Source organism: Carassius auratus, chromosome 49, assembly GCF_003368295.1.
Source record: "Carassius auratus strain Wakin chromosome 49, ASM336829v1, whole genome shotgun sequence".
Taxonomy (NCBI): domain Eukaryota; kingdom Metazoa; phylum Chordata; class Actinopteri; order Cypriniformes; family Cyprinidae; genus Carassius; species Carassius auratus.
The window spans coordinates 16,640,489-16,665,258 of record NC_039291.1 but is presented as its reverse complement, the minus strand read 5'-3'; the positions used below and the strand labels follow the sequence as shown (position 1 = coordinate 16,665,258).

General features: G+C 38.6%; 1 protein-coding gene across 1 annotated transcript in view; it reads right to left on the bottom strand.

Annotated features, from left to right (window-relative positions):
• LOC113066359 (E3 ubiquitin-protein ligase HECW1-like) overlaps window positions 1-24,770 on the bottom strand; it is a 48,791-nt gene that overhangs the window by 11,006 nt on the left and 13,015 nt on the right. The window contains exons 5-11 of the mRNA XM_026238278.1: window positions 20,119-20,194; window positions 18,299-18,468; window positions 13,460-13,602; window positions 13,028-13,128; window positions 11,244-12,599; window positions 4,794-4,895; window positions 2,668-2,818 (exon numbers count right to left, since the gene is read on the bottom strand). Coding sequence (XP_026094063.1) covers window positions 2,668-2,818; window positions 4,794-4,895; window positions 11,244-12,599; window positions 13,028-13,128; window positions 13,460-13,602; window positions 18,299-18,468; window positions 20,119-20,194 — 2,099 coding nt within the window. The remainder of the gene's footprint in view (window positions 1-2,667; window positions 2,819-4,793; window positions 4,896-11,243; window positions 12,600-13,027; window positions 13,129-13,459; window positions 13,603-18,298; window positions 18,469-20,118; window positions 20,195-24,770) is intronic.

The window sequence follows — 24,770 nt, the reverse complement described above, 5'->3', positions numbered from 1 at the left end:
ATTCATGTACATGGAGGGCTGCTCTTCAAACCGTTAGTTCACCAAATAATTAAAATGTTTATAATTTACTCTCCTCATGTTTTTCCAGACTCATACAAAATCTGCTAATTTTTTGGAAAACGTATGAATATATTTAATATTCTCTTTTTGTGTCCTCCATTGCTGGTCTGGGAGACCAGTATTTTATTTTGAACATACATGTTTGCTATCATATAATTTAAGATGTATTCATATATAAATATCAGAATTTACTTCTACAATAACTCTATATTTATGAAGCTTGAAAATACTGATTATCTAAACTATAAATGGATTAACAAATATTATGAGAAAACTAAAAATATATTAATTTATGTTGTAAAGACAGACAAAAGTCTTATAGGTTTGGAATGACTTGAGGGCAAGTAAATGATTTTTTGTGTGAACTTTACCTCTAAGAGCGAAGACCAAGAATAATGACTCTCCAAATCAGACAACTCCAAAGTTGGTTTGAGTTCTGCAATAAAAAACACAGACATCAATGGTCTTAATGAAATGAGCACGTAATCACACTGTTGTTGCATCAAAATGTGAAGTAAACCGGCAGGAGACAACAGAAAAATTTATTTTCTAAAAATAACTTACATAAAATCTCAAAGGAATGATGCTCTCCCATGTCTCTTACTTTTAACATCTACAAAAACAAAAAACAAACATTATTTTACTCTTAGTAAAACACAACAACTGATAACATGAAATTATGAAGTTTACTTGCCTTATACGATCTTTCCCTCTCTTCAGAAGAAGCTGAGAAAACCACCTCCGCACACAAGCACTTGTGTGTCCTTAACTTCAGTTAGTTTGAGTTCTGCAAAGAGGGACATCAATGGTTTCAATAAAATATTAACATATACATACATACATACATATATAAAATCACACTGTTTTTGCATCAAAATGTGAAGTTAACAGGCAGGACACAACAGAAACATTAATTTTCTAAAAAAAAAAAGTAATAATAATTTAACTCACATCAGTCTCAAAAGAATGAAGTTATCTTGTCTCTGGATTTCAACATCTAAAAAAACACACACATTATTTTAGTCTTAGTAAAAATAAAGATAACTTGATGTTATTCTGAAGTTTACTCTCCTTAAACCGTCTGTCCCACTCTTCAGAAGAACACCTCCTCCTCATCCTCACACAGGTCTGTGACTCCTCACACAAACAGCTTCTGTGTCTTTAACTCTCAGCGCGAGGACAATGAAGACAGGAGCTGGACAAGTCTGAAATATTACATGTAAAACATACTTTTAACAGTTACCACTTCAACAGCCTCAAAATAATTATGCTAGTCTTTACTACACAATGCCGTTTCCTTTAGGAGACAAACATACATTCAGTTTAACCGCGAAAAAAAAAGACAAATTCACATGAGCGTAACCGTGACCATAACCGTCTGTTAACGCCTCAAAGAGAACAGATAATGTAAAATCTTATGTAAATATGACAAAATACATTCACAGACGTTATATTCAAAGTACATCCTCCGTTCAGTAACGTTACATGAGGCAGTTAAGACCTCCGTGTTCGAGGCGAAAACCGCGTCCGTTTTTTTATATATAACGTATATAACGTTAAGCTCCTTTGTTTCCGCCTTTCATAAAACCTTCCGCCTTTCATACAACCAGGTAAACAATAAAAGATAACTTTACATTTTGAATATTTAACGTTACTTACCATAGTCTTTCACTCGCTTCTCGCTTCTATCACGCTGAGAAAATGGCGGCTGCTCGCACAGGAGACGTACGATTTTGACGTGACGTGCGTGCTCTCCTTCACGTCCGCGTCCTCAACCCACCCCGCTGGGTTAAAAAAAAAGTTATTTTCAACCCAAACTTGGGTTAAAACATCCCAAAGTCCTATCAAACGGCCTCAACCCAGCAGTTGGGTTGAAAAAACAACCCAGCGTTTTTTAGAGTGTTTGTTTGCCTAAAGTAATATTCATAATTTTAGGAAAGACTCATTTACTTTTTGACCATTTTCTACCATTCAAAGGGTTAAAACTTGAGGTCAAATTAATTCATTTTTTAAATAAAATAAAATATCTGCTCTGCTCACCAACGCTGCATTTATGTGCTCAAAAATACAGCAAAAAAAAGTTATATTGTGAAATATAATTACAGTTTAAAACAGCTATTTTCAATCTTAATCTCTGTTAAAATGTAATTTATTTCTGTGATGCGATTTTCAGCGTCATTACTGATATCATATTCTAATATGATGATTTACTGCTCAAGAAACATTTCTGATTATCATCAATGTTGAACACAGTTGTGCTGAACAATATTTCTGTGGAAACTGTGATACATTTTATTTTTCAGGATTCACAGATGAACAGAAAGTTCAGAAGTGTCCTGTAGGGGGCAGCATCAGCTCAAATATACTTGAAGCAGTTTTTCATCTAATCTGGTCAGTTGACTTCTATACAGGCGGCTTCAAAAGGAGCCCTACTGAACTGCATCATTATTAAAATAATGTTTCAACTACACTGATTAAAGTCTGCTAGAAAAGACTGATACACTAAATATTCTACAGGGTTATATATAAGCATGTTAAATCACCGTATAGAAGAGTACTAGAGTAATGAGTGTAGGAGAGAGTGTATGGGGATGGATCTCGCTGTACCTCCGGTTGAGCTGCTCCATCTGGTGAGTGGAGCCGGATCTCCGGATGCTGCTGCATTTGGCTGCATGGATGGGCCTCTGCCACGTGGTGGTGCGGTTCACATGGTCCACGTAGAAAACACGGCCATGACTGTCTATCCTGGCCTCCCAGTCTGTTTATATACAAGAAGCATAGAAACACATGCAGTCAGACTGAGTAGAGACAATTCATGCAACTTAAATCAGAGGTTGTGATCATACATCATGTTCTAAATACACAGTATGTAATGCATGGGATATTTAATAATTTGAAATGAATTTGAATTAGCAGCCCCTCTGTGAATTTTTAATTAAAGAAAAATTATTTCAGTCATTCCAGTTCCGGCATCTTGTGTGAAATAGACATTACATCTGAATGGAAGCAGCTATCGAGTCTGGCATTAAGAATATGCAGGAAAACTCACTTGTATGTTGAAGAATAAAAAAGCATAGCTTTAAACACATAACACAAGCTCTAACAAACACACACACACACACACACATACACACCTGGGTGTTGTATGGTCATAAATAAGATATGGTTATACTTCAGGCCTTGGCAAACGAGAGGAATAGGATTTGATGTATTAGTCTCTCTGGTGCAGCGTGTCTTTCTGAGCGACGTTTGCCAAACCACATTAATAAACACAAATCAATCAACAGATGTCGATCTACATCACAAGTCCCTTGTGACCCATTCATTTATCCTCATTATCCACTGGAGAAACTGGACGGGTTTGTTGCATATTTCAACAAAGAGAGATGGATGAAAAACATGTTTTTTTTCCCTGAAATATATAAATATATTAGTATTCTGGAGAGGATAGTATTGTACATCGATATAATTTAAGCTCTCTGCAGTATTTCATACTGTCAGAGGTTTTTGGGTATATTTAAACATTTTTAATCTGTTTCTATTTTACTGTAAAATGCAACCGATGAATAGTTGAACCAACACCTGCAAAACAGGAGGATTATGACAATTTGATGAAAATCTATGGCATAAATCAGTGTTTCTTAACTGGTAGAGTGAGGGTTTTCCTGGCAATGTCACAATAATAATAAAAAAAATAATAAAAATAATAAAAATATACATATTTTATTTAATACAAATATTTAAGTTAATAATATAATTAAAATAATATATATTAAATTACATATATATGATTACAAAAATATGACTTTAATAAATCACAATGTTTTATTTATGTATTTCTTTATTTATAGTTAGATATGCATTTCTGGTATTTTATTGTGTACAAATGTAACCCCTTTTAACATTTTATGTGTTTCTATTTTACAGTAAACTCAAAGCTCAGCACCATTTCAACAAGTGCGACAGATTTTTTCTTTCCTGACTGTATTTTGTATTCTCAAAATGTGAAATTTTTAAGGTTAAATTATTATAATAATGAAGTTATTTTGCAATTGGTGCACTGCAAACAACCATTTCCTTTTTTTTTTCTTTTTTTTAATTCCTGCATGCTATTAACTTTATATGTCATTATTCTAAGCATTTTTCTCAAATGTATTGATGTCTTAGCTTTACATTATTTCAAGCTATTTAACAAGGATTTGAGAATTACTGTCTTTGAAAGTAGCATTCATTGTGTAGCTGTAATTTAAAACATATGAAGTTGCTTTCCTTTCTCAGCCTCTTTGTGGCCTGTGTCACTATGACAACTGTGAAGAAAGCCCTAGAGAGATCAGATCAGACCATCACTTCATCTCTAGAGACACAAGCTCATTTATATCAACCTGGAAATCCCTCTTCAATCCCTCTACAGATCAATTCTGACGCCAAAAGCTTGTCTTCTTTCCATTTTTGAAAGCTCTCCTCCTGCCTATGGAATAAATGCTGCTTGACTGGGAAGCATTATCATATTGCATCTTATCATATATCCAACACTTCTGTTAGAAAGGAGAGAGTGAGGAACGTCACTGCGATGGACAATGATATGAATGATGAGATGCAATGAGTGAGAATTTTTAAACATGGTCTGTTCATGTTCTTAACACACACACACACATACACACACATTCCCTTGTGAATGAGGGTAGCAGGTTAATGGCATAAGCGAGGGTCAGGTGTGACTCAGGAAAGCTTACTTTGTGGTAATGGTTCATCAACACTTGGGTAATGATGGGGATCAGGCCGCAAAGCAGGAAGCTGAGTGATTGCATGATGACGGCATTGCACATGACAACTGCCTACAGACAAAATCAAACACAGGCCCATGACTTATGACAAGCTACATATGCCATAAATCAGTGGATCTCAACTGGTGGGCTGACAATTGTTCTGCCAATGTCACACAAACACATATATTCCAAGCAATTTTTATTTAAAAATAATTAAAAATATATATTAAATTACAATATGCTGTATAATATAAAATACAAGCACTTTTTATTTAAAAATAATTAAAAATATATATTAAATTACAATATGCTGTATAATATAAAATACAAGCACTTTTTATTTAAAAATAATTAAAAATATATATTAAATTACAATATGCAGTATAAAATACAAGCAATTTTTATTTAAAAATAATTAAAAATATATATTAAATTACAATATGCAGTATAATATAAAATACAAGCAATTTTTATTTAAAAATAACTAAAAATATATATTAAATTACAATATGCAGTATAAAATACAAGCAATTTTTATTTAAAAATAATTAAAAATATATATTAAATTACAATATGCAGTATAATATAAAATACATCTTTTTTATTCTTTATTTAATTAATGTTTTTTTTTTTTTTTGATATGCAATTTTGGAACTTTATTGTGTTACAAATCTAGGTCACAAGTTGAGAACCACAGCAATTGATAATATATAGGCAGAATTCAGGGACACAATTGACAAAAAGTTGCACAATTTACCTGAATTGACCCTATATATGTAATATCTCCAAAACATGTCCACTGAGATATCATATCTGGTGACTGTGCATTAAATGTGGTGAAAGGTGAAAGACTAATTAGAAGGTAATTATTGGATCTCAACAGGAAGAGATCATTTTCAGCAGACCTGAGGTTCAGCAGTAATCTAAACTACTAAAAAGTATAAGTGGTGTGGCTTTCTTTTAATGATGATATTATTTTTCAGTGACAAATCCAACACAACAACTTAAACATATAAAGCTGGATGAAAAAAGTGCATTGAGTATTATGATTGTGTTTCAATAATTGTCCAGTACCATACGACTAGTTATATTTCTGTAGTATGCCGTATGTAAATTGTGTTCAGTATAAAAGCAGTCAGTATGCACCTAGATGACCAGCTGCATACACTATAACAAAACAAACTGCATAGAACACTGTATCCCACAATGACATTTAACACAATAACATACAAAATAGCCATTTCACTTTCGCTAATTACAATTACAATTATATAATAGGTGAATTAACCATGCCATTTAATGAGGAATTGTGACAACCATCTAGCATACTTCTCTTTACATTATATTGTCTAGTACACTGTAAACCATAGGTCTTCATCCCTGCTCCTGGAGACCCAGAACACCCCTAAAGTCAGAGTTCAGATTCGGAAACTTAGAGTAAATGCTACAACCTTCAGAATCCTCAGTGTATCAACATAAATGAATCAGTAGTAATATCCTGTTGATTAGCACTTCAGTTTGTCTGTGTCTCAATAAACTCTCCTAACTACCTTAACTGTTTGCATCTTTGGATATTACTACCAAGGGTATCATTGGTTGTTCCCTCATATAGGTCACGCAATCACTATTCAATCCATTAATCTAAGTTCTTGTTAAAGAGACTCAAGAAGGAATAATAAGGTTGAAATCTATAAAGTTTACTAAATGATAAAACAGAGATACATTTAAAAAAAAAAGAGGAATAGAGAGGGAGGTTTATATCCAGGGATTCCAATGCAATGCACTTGTACGTAATGATTAGGGCCTAAGGATTTGGGATTATTTTCATAAATCATAGTCGATCTGTTGAATATTTTCTCAATTAATCGGTTAGTTGTTTGGTCTATAATATGTCAGAAATATGTGGATCAGTGTTTCCCCAAAAGCCCAGGAATGGTCCTTAAATGTCTCGTTTTGTCCACAACTCAAAGATATTCAGTTGACTGTCACAGAGGAGATAAGACACTAGAACATATTCACATTTAACAAGCTGGAATCAAATATTTTTAATAATATATATATTTTATACATATATTTTATCAATGACACAGACTGCAGTGACACAGACAGCTTCATTGCAGAAGGACATCCTTTTGGTCACATGGTTCACGTGAGATGATTGACAGCTTTACAAACTAATGATATCGCACTGATGTCATAGCTGACGCGAATCAATACGAGGAGAGTGATCGCTAGCTCTGTTAGCTGTCTTCAGATCGCATAAATCAGTGTAAAATGAATAGAAATGTTATTCTGTATGACGAAATATTTTTAACATGTCATAAAATTATTATCTCTTCAAATGTGCGCACCATTGGACTATAGCCCTGGCGGATCGTGGATATTGTATTGTATTATTATTATTATTATTATTATTATTATTATTATTATTATTATTATTATTATTATTATTATTATTAATTGCCGGATATCCATTATTGAATCTTGATGCAGTCTGTTGCGTGTCGTTAATTTTGAACGAATCTTTAATATGACTCAGGGCTATCGAGTTGTCTCAGAGAGTGATTCGCTCATTTTGTGTTGACCGCACATGCGCATTACACAACATATGGGTTATGAATCGACAGGTGAGGTCCGAGTCTTTTATTCTTCATGTCAGTCCCATAGAGACGGGAAAAGAAAAGATTAGTTCATTTTGCTGAACAAGATTCAAAGATCTGAGTCAGTAAAATGATCCGAACTTCCCACTACTACTGGCAAACTGCAAGCAATTTGTCAACACTGACAAGTTGCAGCGCAATATTAAAGACTTCGTCTTTAACAACAAACAACCTATGAAACTAATAGCCGAATGAACAATATGAAATTAAAACGACATAAGCTTAATTTAAAATGTCATAGGAACTGTAGGCTATTTAGAGGTGGATAAACTCAATTTAGAGGTGGATAAACGCACTTTGGAGATGGTTAAATGCTATTTCCGAATTTTGGGAGGTGTGTAAATGGCGTTTACGTGCGTTTAGCCTCCACTACATCCCTGCTACTGACCTTATTGTGTATCAGTCACTCCTATCTTCTTTCTCTGCTAATGTCTCCTCTGCTAAAATGACATACTACCATAACAAAATTAACAATTTCAACTCTTGCATGCTTTTTAAAACATTTTCCTCACTTCTTTGTCCTCCCTCTTTCCCTCCTGATTCATCTCTAATAGCTGACGACTTTGCAACGTTTTTCATTAATAAAATTAAACACATTAGTGCACAATTTTCCACACCACAATCAGTCAAGCTCATATCACCAGCAAACTTACACTCATTTACATCCTTCTCTTCACTCTCTGTGGCAGAAGTCTCAAAACTCATCCTTTCTAATAACCCTACAACTTGCCCGCTTGATCCTATTCCATCTCATCTCCTTCAAGCCATTTCTCCTGAAGTTGTACCTGCACTCACTCATTCACATCATCAACACTTCCCTCCACACTGGTGTTTTTCCCTCATCATTTAGACAGGCACGTATAACTCCACTACTTAAGAAACCCAACCTCAACCCATCTCTTTTAGAGAACTACAGACCAGTTTCCCTTCTTCCTTTTATTGCAAAAACACTTGAACGAGCTGTGTTCAAACAAGTCTCTACATTTCTCACACACAACAATCTCCTTGACAGCAACCAATCTGGCTTCAGAAGTGGACATTCAACTGAGACGGCCTTGCTCTCAGTTGTTGAAGCTCTAAGACTGACAAGAGCTGAATCCAGATCTTCAGTACTTATCCTGCTTGATCTGTCCGCTGCTTTTGACACGGTTAACCACCAGATCTTCCTATCAACCCTACTGGCAAATGGCATCTCAGGAACCACACTTCAATGGTTTGAGTCTTACCTATAAGATAGGTCCTTCAAAGTATCTTGGAGAGGTGAGGTGTCCCTCCAGAGGTGAAGTCTCAACATCTAACTACTGGAGTGCCTCAGGGCTCAGTTCTTGGACCACTTCTCTTCTCTGTCTACATGGGATCATTAGGTTCTGTCATTCAGAAACATGGCTTTTCATACCAATGCTATGCTGATGACACTCAACTCTACCTCTCATTCCATCCTGATGATCCGAGGTAGCTATTCGCATCTCAGCTTGTCTAACAGACATTTCTTCCTGGATGAAGGACCATCACCTTCAACTCAACCTTGCCAAGACAGAACTGCTTGTGATTCCAGCAAACTCATCGTTCCATCACAATTTCACCATCAAGTTAGGCACATCAACCGTAACTCCTTCAAAAACAGCTATTCTGTCCAGGCTGGACTATTGCAATGCCCTCTTGGCAGGTCTTCCAGCCAGTTCTATCAAACCTTTACAATTAATTCAGAACGCGGCAGCAAGATTAATTTTTAATGAGCCAAAAAGAATACACGTCACATGTCTGTTTATCAATTTGCACTGACTTCCAATAGCTGTTTGTATGTGTAAAGACCTCTAACTAGCTTGCTCTATTCTTTTATTTTTATTCTATCTGTTTTCTTTTTATTTATTAAATTATTTAAAATCCCATGCTAGTTGTACTGTGTTAACCTAACTGAGATTTGTTATAGCACTTATATATCATTGCTCTTTTTGTTGTTTTTGATTGCTTCCATTGTCTTCATCTGTAAGTCGCTTTGGATAAAAGCGTCTGCTAAATGAATAAATGTAAATGTAAATGTACTATTCCAACCTCTATCAGTGGACATGATACTTTGGCATTATCTATGCAAAATATCACTTTTTATCTGTGATTATTTACTGTTACTCCTAACAATGTATGTGTTTTCAACAAGTGTACTGCAACACGGTCAACTCAGGTGACATAATTCCCAGCTCTAACATAATTTCCAAGCAAAATGGGATGTGATGTTAATTTCAACCTGCTTCAACAAACCCAGCCATGATTTTAAAGTCATACCGAACACCTTGATTAGCTTGTTCAGATGTGACTGATTAGGGTTGGATTTAAACTAGACAGGACAGTGGGTCTCCAGCAGCAGAGCTGAAAGATCTCTGTAGTAAAAGCATTATTTTAACAGTCCATTCTGAACTTAACTCCGCTCATTTAGCTGGATGCTAACACTAAAGTAACTGAATGTATGAACTGCTGAGTTTAGCTTCAACCCCTATCAAACACACCTTGATCAAGCTAATCAGGGTCTTAATAGGTATACTAGAAACTTCTAAGCAGGTGTGTTGAGGCAAGTTGGAGCTAAACTCTGCATGAAAGTGCCAAGTTTGGACACTCTTAAGGTGGGCATACACTGTGTGATTTCGGCGCAATTTCGGCAAGGTACCAACTCACACTGTACGAGTAGATCGCTTGCGATGTAAAGCCAAAGATTTTTCACGATTTTTATGCGCTCAATGTACGGTCAGATCGTCGAGTTGAGATTAGACTGCTCACACTATATGTGAGGAATCAACCGAATCAACACGTAGGATCCCTCAGAACCCAGATGTTTGTGGCGGTTTCTAAATAAACATGCTTTCCTGGGATAAACGCACTGCTTTGGTGATATGCGCAATTCTGTGTGCTGAAACGTCAAAAGAAAAAAAAAGGTGTAGGCATATCTAGACGCGCAGGTGGCTAGGAGGCCATGGCCAATATGGTTTATCCATTTTGCAACGTGAAATGGAGGTAAGCAGGCGTTTTCTTCCCTCTTTTTTAATTTTTCTTTGCTATAACTCCACAAGTTTTCCATCCATCACTTCAGTCCACGCTACACGCCGTGTCACCATGGTTTCGTTTATGGTTTCACGCATGCACAGTGAGGGAAATGCGGAAAATCGATTTGTAGCCCTGCTTCAATAGTGCGATACCTCACGAGAGGCGACTACATTTCTGACATGTCAGAAATCCATCCAACCAACCAATTGCCAGTCGGGAGAGGTTAATCGCCTCTCGTTTCCCCTTGTACACTGCACGAACACTGCTAGACAAACGACGTACGAAAATGCTGAAAATTGGCCCGACCCAAAAAAGAGTCGCACGAGTCAGAATTCGGCTCAAAATCGGATGAAAATCGCACAGTGTATGCCCGGCCTTAGATTAGCGCAGGGGTGGCCAATGACAGTCCAGGAGAGTTTAGTTCCAACCTTGATAAAAACCTAGCTTTATATTAACCCTTAGACTTTGAGTAGCTTGTTCAGGTGAGTTTGATCAGGGTTGAATCTGAACTCTGCAGGACTGTGGCTCTTGAGGACCAAGCCATGCTTGGAATAGTGGGATGCTAAGATGAGATAAAATTAATCAAATACTCATCTTCTTTGACAATGAAATATTAACAATCCCTGTGCACTTGAGTAACTGCCTCCAAGCAACAAATTGTAGCAAACATCTAAGATTATACCAAGACCTTTCCGCAATGAGTAATTTGGAGAAGTCTGCTCACCTGATGACCTAAAACTAGGCCCAGGTACTGGTGACATCTCCACCTCCCCTTCTCTCTGCGGACTTTCTTCTGATGATGACGCCCTCCAATGAACTGACCTGTCTCCTGGCTCCCTTATATCTGGACTCTGTATCGAGTCCGAGATGGACTCAAAAGCGCTGTTCTCCTCCTCCTCTTCCTCCTGCGAGGAGAAAACGGTGCTCTCCGACAGGCGGGTGCTGTCAACCGAAGAGAGACGTGTATGGCTGCAAAGGTGGTTACGCCCCTCGTAACCTGAGTTACTGTAACAGGAAGTGCTGTAACAGGATGTGCTGTAACAGGAAGTGCTGTAGCAGGAGTTGTCACACAGTTCGCACTCACTCTCTCGAGGTTCCCTCCTGCTTCCGACTCCACCACCCACTTCCATGTGTTCACTTTCCAGTCGTACTGTGGAAGGTGAGGGTCTTTCGCCCTCCAAAAGTTGGTTGAGTTCAGAGAGGCGCTCGATGGAGAGGCTACGTGGTAGAGTACGCCTGCAACAAGGTCTAGGACACTCGGGCACAATGGATGGAGACTGTGCTTCAGACACCTCGTCTTCTTCCTCTTTGTCCTCTTGGGGTTTCACAGTGACTTCTTCTGAAGATTCTGGGTCAAGTATCTCGTCTTCATCTTGGCTGTCATTGTGGCACTGAGCTGATGGCAAGCTGTGCAGTAGATGATGAATGCGGATGTAGTGAGAACGTGGCGTCTCTGGTTCCTCACAGGCCGAGGTGATGACCGTCTCTAACTCGGACACGGGAAGTGAACAGGGCCGGCTCTTGCGCTTCAAGGCACTTCGCATCCTTGGCGAACAGGGTTCTTCATCATTCTCGTCTCTTTCCACACTCGTGTCAACCTGCTCTGAGCTTGTGCCTCCTTCCACATCTGCATGCTCTGCAGCTGGTCCCATTCCAGGCGGTTCACCTGTGTCTTCAGCCTCATGGTTCTCCAGTACCTCTAAAAGAGTCTCAGCCACAGTTTCCTCCTGCATCTCCTCGGACTCTGTTTTTCCGGGTTCTTGCTCCGCAGTTTCTCCTTGAGTGGCATCACTCAATTGTGTTTCTCCTTGAGCTGTTACAAGCTCATCAGCTGATCCTTCTGCTTCTGGTTGGATATCCTTACTGGGCTCAGCTAGAGAGGTAAGCAGTAAGGCATCATGGGTCTCTACCTCTGGAGGACTTTCGGCAGGCGCCTCCAGAATATCAGGTCCCAAACTCAATGCGTCCTCCAGAGGCAGATCAGGAGCAGGTGGTAGATCCTCGTTGGGCTCCTGCTCAAGCTGCTGGTCAGGGGTCATATCAAAGACTGGCATTACATTGAAGGACACCTCCTCATCATCTACCAACAAGAATAAACAATCTGTTAATATGGATAAACAGACCAGCTATGAAATAATACAAGATACTGTACTTTTAGCAAAAATCTGTCAAGAAATTCCAACCTAAGCTCTCAGCAGAATGTTACTATTTCTTACAATGTGAATGAATTTTTACAATGTGAATTGAACGAAAACATAGAATATTTAGAAAAATATATAAGCATGAAGGTCCAATCCCTACAAATTAGAATCCTAATACCTAACATCTAATGTGAATTAACAACCAATTTGGCAAAAATGTAAAATACTTAAAAACTCCCATGAGGTTGTGATTGAAAGGAATTTAAAAGGATTTGCTCTTCCCAAAATAAAAATCTGACAAGAAACTATCTCAGTGTTTGTACTGGGGTTTGAAGATAACAGAGGCATGAGTAAACATGCTGCAGACCTGGATGAATCGATGAGGTTATCTCGAAACGAAACTGCAGCTGGCCGCTGACATGATCTGTTGGAAGCCGTCGGCCTAAAGTGTAACTCACCACACGGTCCCTGTTTACACATGAGAAACAAGGATTCTTGACATTTTAAATCCCACAGGCAATTTAGCATGAAATAAACCAAATGGCAAAAAAAAAAAAAAAAAAAAAAACTCACTGCAGGACCATATTCATGTGTTTTCAGTCTTTTAAATGCATGGACAATACCTTCTTGTTAACGTTAAAAATAAATTGATATATTTAGGCCTATGAAAACTGAATCCCTGGAAGAAAAAATGATGCACAAATTGACAAAAAATGTGAAAAATAAGTCAAGAACAAGAGTGAAATCACAGTCCTCAAGCAGGTTCACAGTCAGATAAAATGTGAATGATTAGACCTACCCGATAGCATGTTTCTCCAGCAGCCTCTGCACCGGCACAACTAACTTTCCCAGGAAGCGTTTGATGATGGGTCTGCTCTTGGCAAATTTATCTTTAACCTCTATCTCCAAAACGTCCGTCGGCAGGGACACAAAGTTAAATCGCTGTACAGAAATAAAAAAGAGTGCTCAGTTTCTACATTAACAGATTGGTGTTAACTGCTGGCTTTCTGTTGTTTTTTTTTCTCTTTGTACTGTATGATTTCCATGTTATTTCATTAAAATTCGTTACCTCAAGGGAATTTGATGGTTCAGTTACATATGGACTGGAAATATGTTATTAAAATATTGTTTCATTCCTGACCTTCCCAAATTGCTAATCCTTTATTAGATTCATAAAAATGGTTATTTGTTGAAATTCATTAAAAAATAAATGTAAATACTTAAAAAAAAGAATCCTATAAAAAACTTATAAAATATAAATAATAATAATAATAATAATAAATTAAAATAGATTCTTGTTTTTATCTTTATTGTGCTCATTGGTTTATCAGAAAATAAGAACTTTTTTATTTGATGAAACATTAAAAAAAACGTTTTAAATTAAAATTCTGGTGAATGTAAATTAAATGTAAAAGAAAAAAAAATAAATTTAAAATTTCTATTTAAAATTTTAATCAAAATGTATCATACATCTTGGCTTATCAGAATTTAAAAACTGCATTAAATTCATAAAAATAAAAACAATACAAATAAAATTAAAACAGTTTCAGGTATTTTTATTGACTTTATTGTGATATGTGGCTTTATCCTGACATTTATTCTGATGAAATTCATTAACCTTTTTTTTTTTTTTTACTTTAAAAATGTTACAATACTTGGAAATACATAAATTTAATTCATATTAAAAAAAATAAAAAATAAAATAACAGATTCAGCTATTGTTATTGGCTTCATTGTAGCCATTGGCTTATCAGAATATACTGTAAGTGTGTGTGTGATTCAGAATATTCATTGTGTTCTGGGATGCTGCATCCTGGCCGCAGTCCATCAGAAAACTGCAGCGGTGACGGAGTCTATATGAAAGCACAAGATTGGCTTGTTTTGTTCCCTGTGTGTTTAACCAGATTATCACAATTATTTTTCTATAAGGTGCTTTCAGACATTTACCATGGTGGAACTTCATCTGTGAGGACTTCTACATCTCCAGAATGAAGAAACGGGCAGCTAACATTATAATGGACCCCTTTCATCCCAGACACAACCTATCTGCACTTCTGTCTTCAGATCTCTGTGCACTATAACATCTAAGTGTAATGCATTAAAACTCCATGAACACGAGAAGAAGGAGACGGGAACCGGCGGACAATCAAAATGAAAGCTTTAATAATAAAATAAACACAAAACATCGCAGGCAGCCCCTTACGGACGACTGCAGCGCACAAACAAAATCAAAACACAAACTAAAATCCAGGCCTGGTCCTTTCCCGTCTTGTTGAGGGATATAAAAAGTAACATTCACAGGCAAAACTCAAACCTTGTGTGTGATTATGAGTGAACGAGACAGTGTTGGTAGGTTTCAACATAGAGGTGATCCAGAAAGGCATTAGTGGAGATGACAGAAAATGGCTTTGGACATGAGAAGAAACACCCACAATAGCCACAAAAACCCTGAGCTCTGTTCTCCAGGCCAACTCCAGATTTCACATTCACTCTCAGTGGAAAGACTTCTCTATATCATCATCAGGAAAAGATCTGGGTCATCGCTAGCCAAATAATATCATCTGGGCAAACATATTTCCACTCATCAAGACACGAATGGCTGCCGGGAGCTGCAGTAATTAATCACATCTGGACGAGATGGGTTGGGCGATGTGTTGCATATTCATGATGTTTGCAATAATATTTTTGTAATATTTAAAACCTGAACAGCAAAAAAGACAACAGATTTGGAAAGTGAAATTAATTTCCAATTTGTTACATTTCTTTGGGGATATCCCATGAGGCATTTTACAATATTCCATAAAAATATATATATTGTAAAAATACTGTTGTTTATATTGGTACATATAAATAAACTATGAAGAAAAACGTTTATATTTATACATCAACACACAGAGGAGATTCCAAAAGGCTGGACAGGACAAGCCATGCATGGAGTTTGTTACAGATCTTGTTAAAGTATTCCTATGGCACAGACCTGGTTATGTTCCCATGGTCTTGTCCACGTGATCTTTTCAGAGGAGTTCCTCTGGAGGATATTTCTGTGTGGCGCCAGGATGGCAGCGCTTAGCTTGGCAAGTGTGGTTTATCGTTCTCATTGCATGATATCGATACAGCATTGAGTGAACCTATTAAAGAGAACGTCTCAGGTTACTCATGTAACCCATGTTCTCTGAACAGGGAATGAGGTGCTGCCGAACCCCTCACTTCTTCATTAGGATATCCATCAGCCAGTGCATTGGTGTGATTCCATATGGGCTTCAGACAATCGCCGTCCCCAAGGGGCATTCCCACTGTGTCATAGCTATGTGGTGTCTTGTTCCCTGTTTGTTATCCACGACCCATTTTCCAAGGAAATTAAAAAAACAAAATGAATAAAACATATGCAGTCATTGAGATTATTACCCATTAGGTAGAAAAAACAACAACAAAGCAAACTAACTACATTAAATTCAAACCAATGTATGAACCAATGAACTATTCTGTGGAAACTCTGAGACTCCTGCAGTAAACATGCAGCAAGGCACCATGGGAAACTCAGCAGGTCATGTTTCATCTAGCAGACGGTAAATGGTGCTATTAACCCCCAAAGGGCCGCCGGTGAAAACCTTCTGTGGCTCACGTTTGCTCTCTACTGGATTTCAGCCAGTTCAGCCAAGCATGTGAAGAGAAATGAGCCCATATTTCACCCGCTGACTTACTGCCGACTGCCTGACTTACAGCGAGCTGAGTATTTCACACAAGCTACAGAATGAGACACCAGCTATCTGAAACCGCTAGCAGAGGATGAGAAAGCCCAGTACAGCTGAAAGAGGTGAAGTATGGCAGCACAACCCTGTTCATTCACTCACAATACAGCCTGGAACAGATTATTACCACATGGCATTGTAGAGTATGTAAGTATTTTTGAAAAGGATCCCTTATGAGCTATCTATTTTTTCCCCACATTTATTTTGCATTCTCAAAATGTGAAGAAGAAACTATGTGAGGTGGAGAAACTAAACAAATGCATACAAAAGCACATAATAATTGGATGGGTGATGCTTTAACAAAATGCAAACTTGTAAACGTTTGAGTCATTCGTGCATGTATGAAGCTTTATATCTATTTTGTCAATGGTTTTATTATTCATACGATAGTAGTTTTTTTTTAGTCTGCATATGAGTGAATATCATTAATTAAAGCTGAAGGGAGATGAGTAGCTGTTGTCAGACTGATGTTGGGAGTCTCTACACAGAGGGAGGTGAAGCAAACAAGACTTGTGTTCAGGTTTATTAGGACAAGAGTGAATGAGCTACAGTGAAGACGCTCAGGAGATAGTGCTGTAGGGATTAACAGCCTGTCACAAAGTGTGTGTGTGCGCTGAAGCTGTCAAAGACACTGCAAAAAGAGACCCAATATTTATTAGTGGCTTTCTCACTGAGAGAGCAATGCATTTCACCACTGCTTCAATCTGTTAAGGGACAGTTCACCAAAAAATGGAAAATCTGTCATCATCTGCTTGCCTTCATGTCGTTTCAAACATGTATGAGTTTCTTCTAATGAAGAGAAGACAGTCTGAAGAATGTTGGATAGCCAACAGTTTAAACAATAGTATTTTTTTCCCTACTATGGAAGTCAATGGCTACCGTCAACTGTTTGGTTCCCAACATTCTTCAAAAGAGCTTCATTTGTGCTCAACAGAAGAAAGAAACTCATTCAGATTCGAAATAACACGAGGGTGAATAAATGATGACAGAATCTCCATTTTTGGGTGAACTGTCCCATTAACAAATAGAAATACAGCTATTGTGTGGTTTATGTATTTGCTTTTTAAGATTTAAATGTTTCTGATCGCACAACTGAATCCATTATGCATCAAAATGATTGATTATGGTTATATCTATAGTTATAATGGTGAATACAGCATCCGGGGAGTGAGTGTGAATGAGTGCCATGATTAAATCCTTAACCTGTTAACTGTCACTCACGTTTTTGAAGATAGACTTGAATGTGCATGATACAAACCTAAATTTTTATATTTCATGACTGAAAACATTTTGTAACATGATTTTGATGTGCCATTTACATGGTAATGCAATGTCTGATTTTAAAATGGGTTTTGAAGGATGAGTTTTGAGATTTTATGTTTTCAAGTGATATATAACTTCTGATGATTTCTAAAATGTGATAGAGAAAAAGGCAACGAGGAAGTCTTATTTTTAAACAAAGGTCAACACTCTTTTTGTAATGTAGATTTCTGAGGGTGCACTCTTGTCATAAATTGATCTATTACTTTTCCTACATAATTTTTAACAAAAATATTGGTATAATATATATTTGGGAGTCTTAGACCTTTCCAACGATATATAGTTTGTCAAGATTAGATTAAATTTGATTGTAATATAGTATAGTCAACGGGACGGGGTGACATTTAACAGGTTAAACACTATGTAATTTCCATGAATGTTGTAAATATTTGTCATAATTTCATATATTAAAAGCTTCACCGCACTGATTTTAGAGGTGATGCCAGCTCTGTTTGTGCGGTTGTGTTTCATGAAATGTCCCAAATGCAGCTCCAGACTCAAACTCAAAGGTGATTTAGATGTCCCATGCCTTTAAATGATCCGTCCTATCAAACATGAAGGAGGCTCACCTCTCTCTTCCAGACGGGGTTGACCGTGTTGCAGATGATGCCTGAGCGTTTCTCCTGACCGTGGTGAGGCAGCGCAGGGAAGATGCTGTGCTTTCCAGGCTGGATGGAGATCTTCAGATACGGGTCAGGATTGAAGAACATTCCCTTCTTCAGAGCCACTGCCTGAACGTCTGAAAAAGAGCAGAGCAAAGGAAAACTAAAACTTAAACTTACTTATGTAGTGTAATTATTGCCATTGTCATTTTATTAAAATTATCTATTATATTATTATTATAATTTGCAAATTCTAATATATATATATATACTTTGTTTATTACTTCAATAATCATTTAGAGTGTATGGTGAAATGACAACACCAATATCAGTGAGTCAAAACACTATACATGTGTATGTAGGTATATTTACATACTGATATTAAGATAAATTATTACATTAAAAAATAAAAAAATCGAATTACACACACACACACACACACACATTTATGTTTGATGATTATAATTATAATAATACATTAAAACAAATAAATAAATAAATTGTAATTACTCCATTATGTAAATTAATTATACTAAATGTATTCTTAAATGTTATAATACTAATTATATACACAGTATATTTAAATAGCTGCAACACTATATTATTACATTATAAATATAAATGCTGTTTATTTTTATTTATTTATTTATATATTCAAATGTAACAACAGATTTAGTACTACTGCTAATAATAATTCAGGCTACACAGTACATCCCCAGAAAGTTACCCCTTTCCTGTTAATATTCAACTGCATATATGTTCTAACTTTAGTGTTTCCTGGTGTCCTTGTAATATTAAAACATAATTTATAGAAAAACCGGGGAAGCGAGAGGCTTAAAGGCTAGAGTCTGGGAATATGAAGAGAAAAGCAGGAAGTGTCAGAATCCCACCGGAGCTCATTATCTCCTCCAGTATCCAGACAGCAGACAGAGATGGATACTGACTATCAGCTTAATGCGTTTTTAACACTTTAGATGGAGCGTCTGAGTGTGTGATGCCATTTAGAGGCACGAGACCTCCGATATTCACTGAAAAGATGTGAAATTATTGCACTTTTATCAGGTTTCTTCTCAAACAACCATGCCAAGCTAACAGAACAAGAGGATGTTCCCTCGGTTTCAGGTTTTTGCAGGTCATCTGCCCACAAGCCATCACTTTGAGCTAAAAGAAACTGTTCTTCATCTCTCAAGGGGTTTTTCCGCTCACTGACGAGATTCGCTGGCAGCTGGACCTCCTTCAGAGCTGCTAATGTGTTTGTAGAAACATGTTCAAGCAGACCTTATGCTCACGGCAGAAGATGGAGCTATGAATAAAACATACAGCGCTGAGGGAGTCCTGAAGAGAACAGACAATAGTTTGGCCATCGCTTCAGATATAACTTAAGAGAAAAGAGAGGGTTTGAAGGGACAAGATTCATCCTTTGATCATTAATCATTTAAATCATGTTTGGGCTGTGACATTGGATTCAAACTGTTTAATTCAGAAGTTACAGAAGCGCTGCACTATATTTCAAAGCGGTTTCTCCAATTTCTCAAGAATCGCTGCAAAAAGAACCTAAAAACCTTGTTATTTCTGCAGGTTTCATTGAACGGCTGACGTCCACAGTTAGTGTGAGACACAAGAGGATTCATGGGAAACTGTCGCTCAGTGCAACACAGAGACACACAGAAAAAGGTTATAAAGGTTTTATGAAGCCCAGAGACTTCAGTGAAAGAGAGAGAGACATTTCTGAGGCTCCACACACACACACACACACACACACACACACATAGCCAGCACTGCCTTACCTGACAGAGAGAAGCTGATGAGTCTCCTGCTGCCCAGAGTCTGAGGAAGCTCCTGACTGATGACAGGCTTCAGCGCCTATCAGAGAGAACCACAGCGGTCAGCTGATCACATGACTGGAGGACAGGAAGAGCTGCTGATAACAGGAAGTGACTTTACAAAGGCCACACCCCTTTCTTTCTTTCCTCTTCTGTTGTTTCAGCAGTGTCTGATATACTGTGCTTAAAGCCCATTACAGACGCCCCGCTCATGGCACCAATCAATAGCACACATTCATTAGGACTGCATTGATTCAGCATCCAGGAAGTGGAAGGGATGGAGGAGAGGGAGAGGCTCATGGGACGGCACTTCTCAGAAGAGGAAAAACTCAAGCGCTACAGCTCATAGGGAACACTGGCTCCAGGGTTATTACTGTAAACTAAAGAACAAATAATTGACTTAAATATACTTTTGTCAACTGAAGAAAAACTACTGCAATATACAAGATCAAAATCAAATTCAAAATCATCCTTCTTCAGAAATAAAGGAAAATAGCTGGGTTTGTGTGCAGTAAGAAATACCACCAGCAGATGGCTATAGATGTGATGTGATGATGCAAAAAAAATAAAAATAAAATAAAATAAAATAAAATAAAATAAAAAGAACTATTATACTTTATTTGACACAGTAAAATGATCTTGGGGTCTAGGGTTATTATCACAGGTAAAACTATCAAAATATTTTTTGTTCATTGAAATAAAATAATAAAATAAAACAATAAAAAATTTGAAATGTTGTCTTAGCAACTACCTGAAATATGTTTAATTGTATGCACTAATACTAGAAACTGACATAAATAAAAACTAAAACTGAATTAAATAACCTGAAATAAAAATAAATTACAACTAATAAATAATGAAAGAAATAAAACTAATAAAAATGCTTTAAAAATAAATACATTTGAAAGATAATACTGAAAATATAAAAATAAAAGCTAATTTAAAATATTATTAAAATTATACTACCCTACAACTGATACTAAAACAAAACTATTGTGTAGCCCCAAACAAAACATGAGGGGTAAAGTAAAATTGGAAATAGTATTTAAATAAAACAAATTACCTAATGTAAACTAATAATTGCTGTTCTAGCACTTCAGTCTTTATAATTTTGGGTTTAGTCTGTTTAGTTCTTTATAAATTCAACAGTCCATTCATTAATGAGGTGAGGACCAAAGACTTTCACTTCTTTTCAGCAGGCGACGTGCACAGAATGATTGATTTAAAACACAACACAACACAACAAACATTCAGTGCAGAAACAGCTTTTCCAATCTTTGTAATGTGCGTCTACAGTACATGCAGTCCTTCCAGAAAACTGCCCATAAATGAGTCCAAACATACTTTAGAGTGAACAGAGACAAACAGCAGGCAGACAGAAAAGCAGAGCAGGTGTTTGGAGCAGTTCACACCCAAATGAGATGCAAATCCTGTCCTCCTGAACGCAGCTTTACCCAGATTACTCAGATTAATCAGATCTGCGGGAGACTCAACTGTGCTGCAGCGGGACTTTGGGATCCAGACCGGGTTATTACACAAAAGGTGGAGTTTTGAACAGCAAATCCTACTTCAGCCTGCAGATCGATCTGTGTGTTAGAGTTTCACGGTGATGCTGTTTGTTTTGAGTAATTATTAGATTTTTATTTGATGAAGAAAATTTGTTTCCAGGGTATCTATGTGGTTGCTTAGGTTGTTTTAAAACTGTTGCTAGGTGGTTGCTAGGGTGTTAAAAGAGCCCAGTCACAAGTCTCTATGACATTCAGGTCTCTATTAAGAAATCTCTATGTTTAACTTACAAAAGATACAGAATGAAATCTGTTATGTTATGTTAGTCAAAACCTGCCACAGAGCCATATGCATATATATGTAAAAAAAAAAAAAAAAAAAAAGAAGATTTTAATGACTAAAAAGGAAAATAAAATTGTCAACAAATTAATTTTATTTTTTAATACATGGTAAAATATAGAGTTTTTTTATGAAAAGTCTTTTAATAAGGTAAATCCAACACACATGGAACACTTGACAATTTAACATAAACGTGAATGGACACCGACTAAGGGAAAACTGAGAGTATTTGTAGCAAACAAAGGAACAGATGAGATAATTAAACACAGGTGAATGAAAGGACAATTAGGAGTTAAAGTAAAACAGGTGAACTGAAAACACAATGAAAATCAGACCAAAAACTAAACATAACCATAACATAACTCCCCCCTCCTGGAAGGCGCATCCTGTGGCGTAACAGTACCATCAGGAAAGGAGGGGCCGGGCGCCCTGAAGGCTGGTGCAGGATTGGAACAGGGTGGTGACAAGGAGGGCCTCCAGCGTAGGAGCCATGGTGGAGCAGGGAGTTCAGGTTCAGATCAGGAGACTTATGAGGCCATGGCAGATCCTCTCTTGCCTTGGCTGGCTTTGCCACGGGAATATGGACCCCACCCCCCAAAAAAAAACATTTATTGGGGAAATCTAGGAATCCCAAGGCTCTGGTGGGTGCTCTACAGGTGTGTGGGTGGCTAAAACAGGGTGCTCAGGAGACGAAGGCGGACTGGACGGGACCAGCGGAGGTGAAGGAGACGAAGGAGACAAAGGAGGGCTGGACGGGACCAGCGGAGGCAAGGAGACGAAGGAGGGCTAGACGGGACCAGTGGAGGTGAAAGAGATGAAGGAGAAGAAGGAGGTCTGGATAGGATGAGCGGAGACGAAGGAGATGAAGGAGGGCTGGATGGGACCAGCGGAGATGAAAGAGGGCTGGATGGGACCAGCGGAGGTGAAGGAGATGAAGGAGAGCTGGATGGGACCAGCGGAGGTGAAGGAGATGAAGGAGGGCTGGATGGGACCAGCGGAGGTGAAGGAGATGAAGGAGGGCTGGATGGGACCAGCGGAGACGAAGGAGGGCTGGATGGGACCAGCGGAGGTGAAGGAGACCAAGGAGGGCTGGACGGGACCAGCAGAGGTGGAGGAGACGAAGGAGATGAAGGAGGGCTGGACGGGACCAACGGAGACGAAGGAGATGAAAGAGGGCTGGACGGGACCAGCGGAGGTGGGGGAGACGAAGGAGATGGAGGAGTGCACTAGAGTGGATTCTGGGATGAGGATGGGTGCCGAGAACCCTGGGGACAGCACCATTTTCATTATTGCTGAGAGACATGCTGGAATGGACTCTGAAGTGAGCTTTGGGGCTGGAGCCGACACTGGGCTTAACTGGGGACTTCCCTGAAGCGCTTACGAGGTGCTGGCACTGGAGTAAGTGTCATATGGATGTCCGGCGGGCTTGACTTCCAAGAGGCCGGCCATCTTGACTGCTCAGAGGCTGGTGCTCTTGGGCTGTGGACTCCAGCGGAGCTTTGGAGGACTGTGGGGACTTTGGGGTTAGGCAGGCAGAAGGAGCCATTGGAGAGGTATGTGGAGGTTCTCTGCGTGGAGTGAGTTGGGGAGATGCGGCGCATTCCTGCGGGAGTTGGATGAGGTTAGGGAATCTTTTTTTCTTCCTCAACCTCAAAATCAGAACCATTAAAGAACAGTTTGAGATTAATCAACTCAAAGGAAAGTTACCAGTCGGAAGCTCACAGCGGTTTATCTTGTCATCTAATCCCAATAGGAAGCACACAACTAGAGTGGCATCATGCCAGCTCACCCGATAGTGAGCTCAAGAAACCCCTCCACATATCACTCCTATCTGCCCTGCTGTAAACCCCACAACGCATCCTCAACTGCAGTCATCGTTCTTTGGTTCGTTATTCAGTTACAGTTAGTGGTATGAAGGAGACGTCACAATGGAGATCAAAGAAAAAAGTATTTTAATAAATGTAACAAATACATGGGCCAATTTCCAACTTAACATAAATGAGAAAGGACTTAGCGGAGGTGAAAGAGATGAAGGAGACGAAGGAGTGCTGGACAGGATGAGCGGAGACGAAGGAGATGAAGGAGGGCTGGATGGGACCAGCGGAGGTGAAGGAGATGAAGGAGACAAAGGAGGGCTGGACGGGACCAGCGGAGATTAAAGAGGTCTGGACAGGACCAGTGGAGGTGAAGAAGATGAAGGAGACGAAGGAGGGCAGGACAGGACCAGTGGAGTTAAAGAAGATGAAGGAGACGAAGGAGGGCAGGACAGGACCAGTGGAGGTGAAGGAGACGAAGAAGGGCTGGACGGGACCAGCGGAGACGAAGGAGACGAAAGGAGGTCTGGACGGGACCAGCGGAAGTGAGGAAACGAAGGAGATGAAGGAGGGCTGGACGGGACCAGCAGAGACGAAGGAGATGAAGGAGGGCAGGACGGGACCAGCGGAGGTGAACGAGGTCTGGACAGGATGAGCGGAGGTGAAGGAGGTGAACGAGGTCTGGACAGGATGAGCGGAGGTGAAGGAGACAAAGGAGGGCTGGACGGGACCAGTGGAGTTGGGGGAGACGAAGGACATGGAGGAGTGACTTCCGAGAGGCCGGCCATCTTGACTGCTCAGAGGCTGGTGCTCCTGGGCTGTGGACTCCAGCGGAGCTTTGGAGGACTGTGGGGACTTTGGGGTTAGGCAGGCAGAAGGAGCCATTGGAGAGGTATGTGGAGGTTCTCTGCGTGGAGTGAGTTGGGGAGATGCGGCACATTCCTGCCGGAGTTGGAT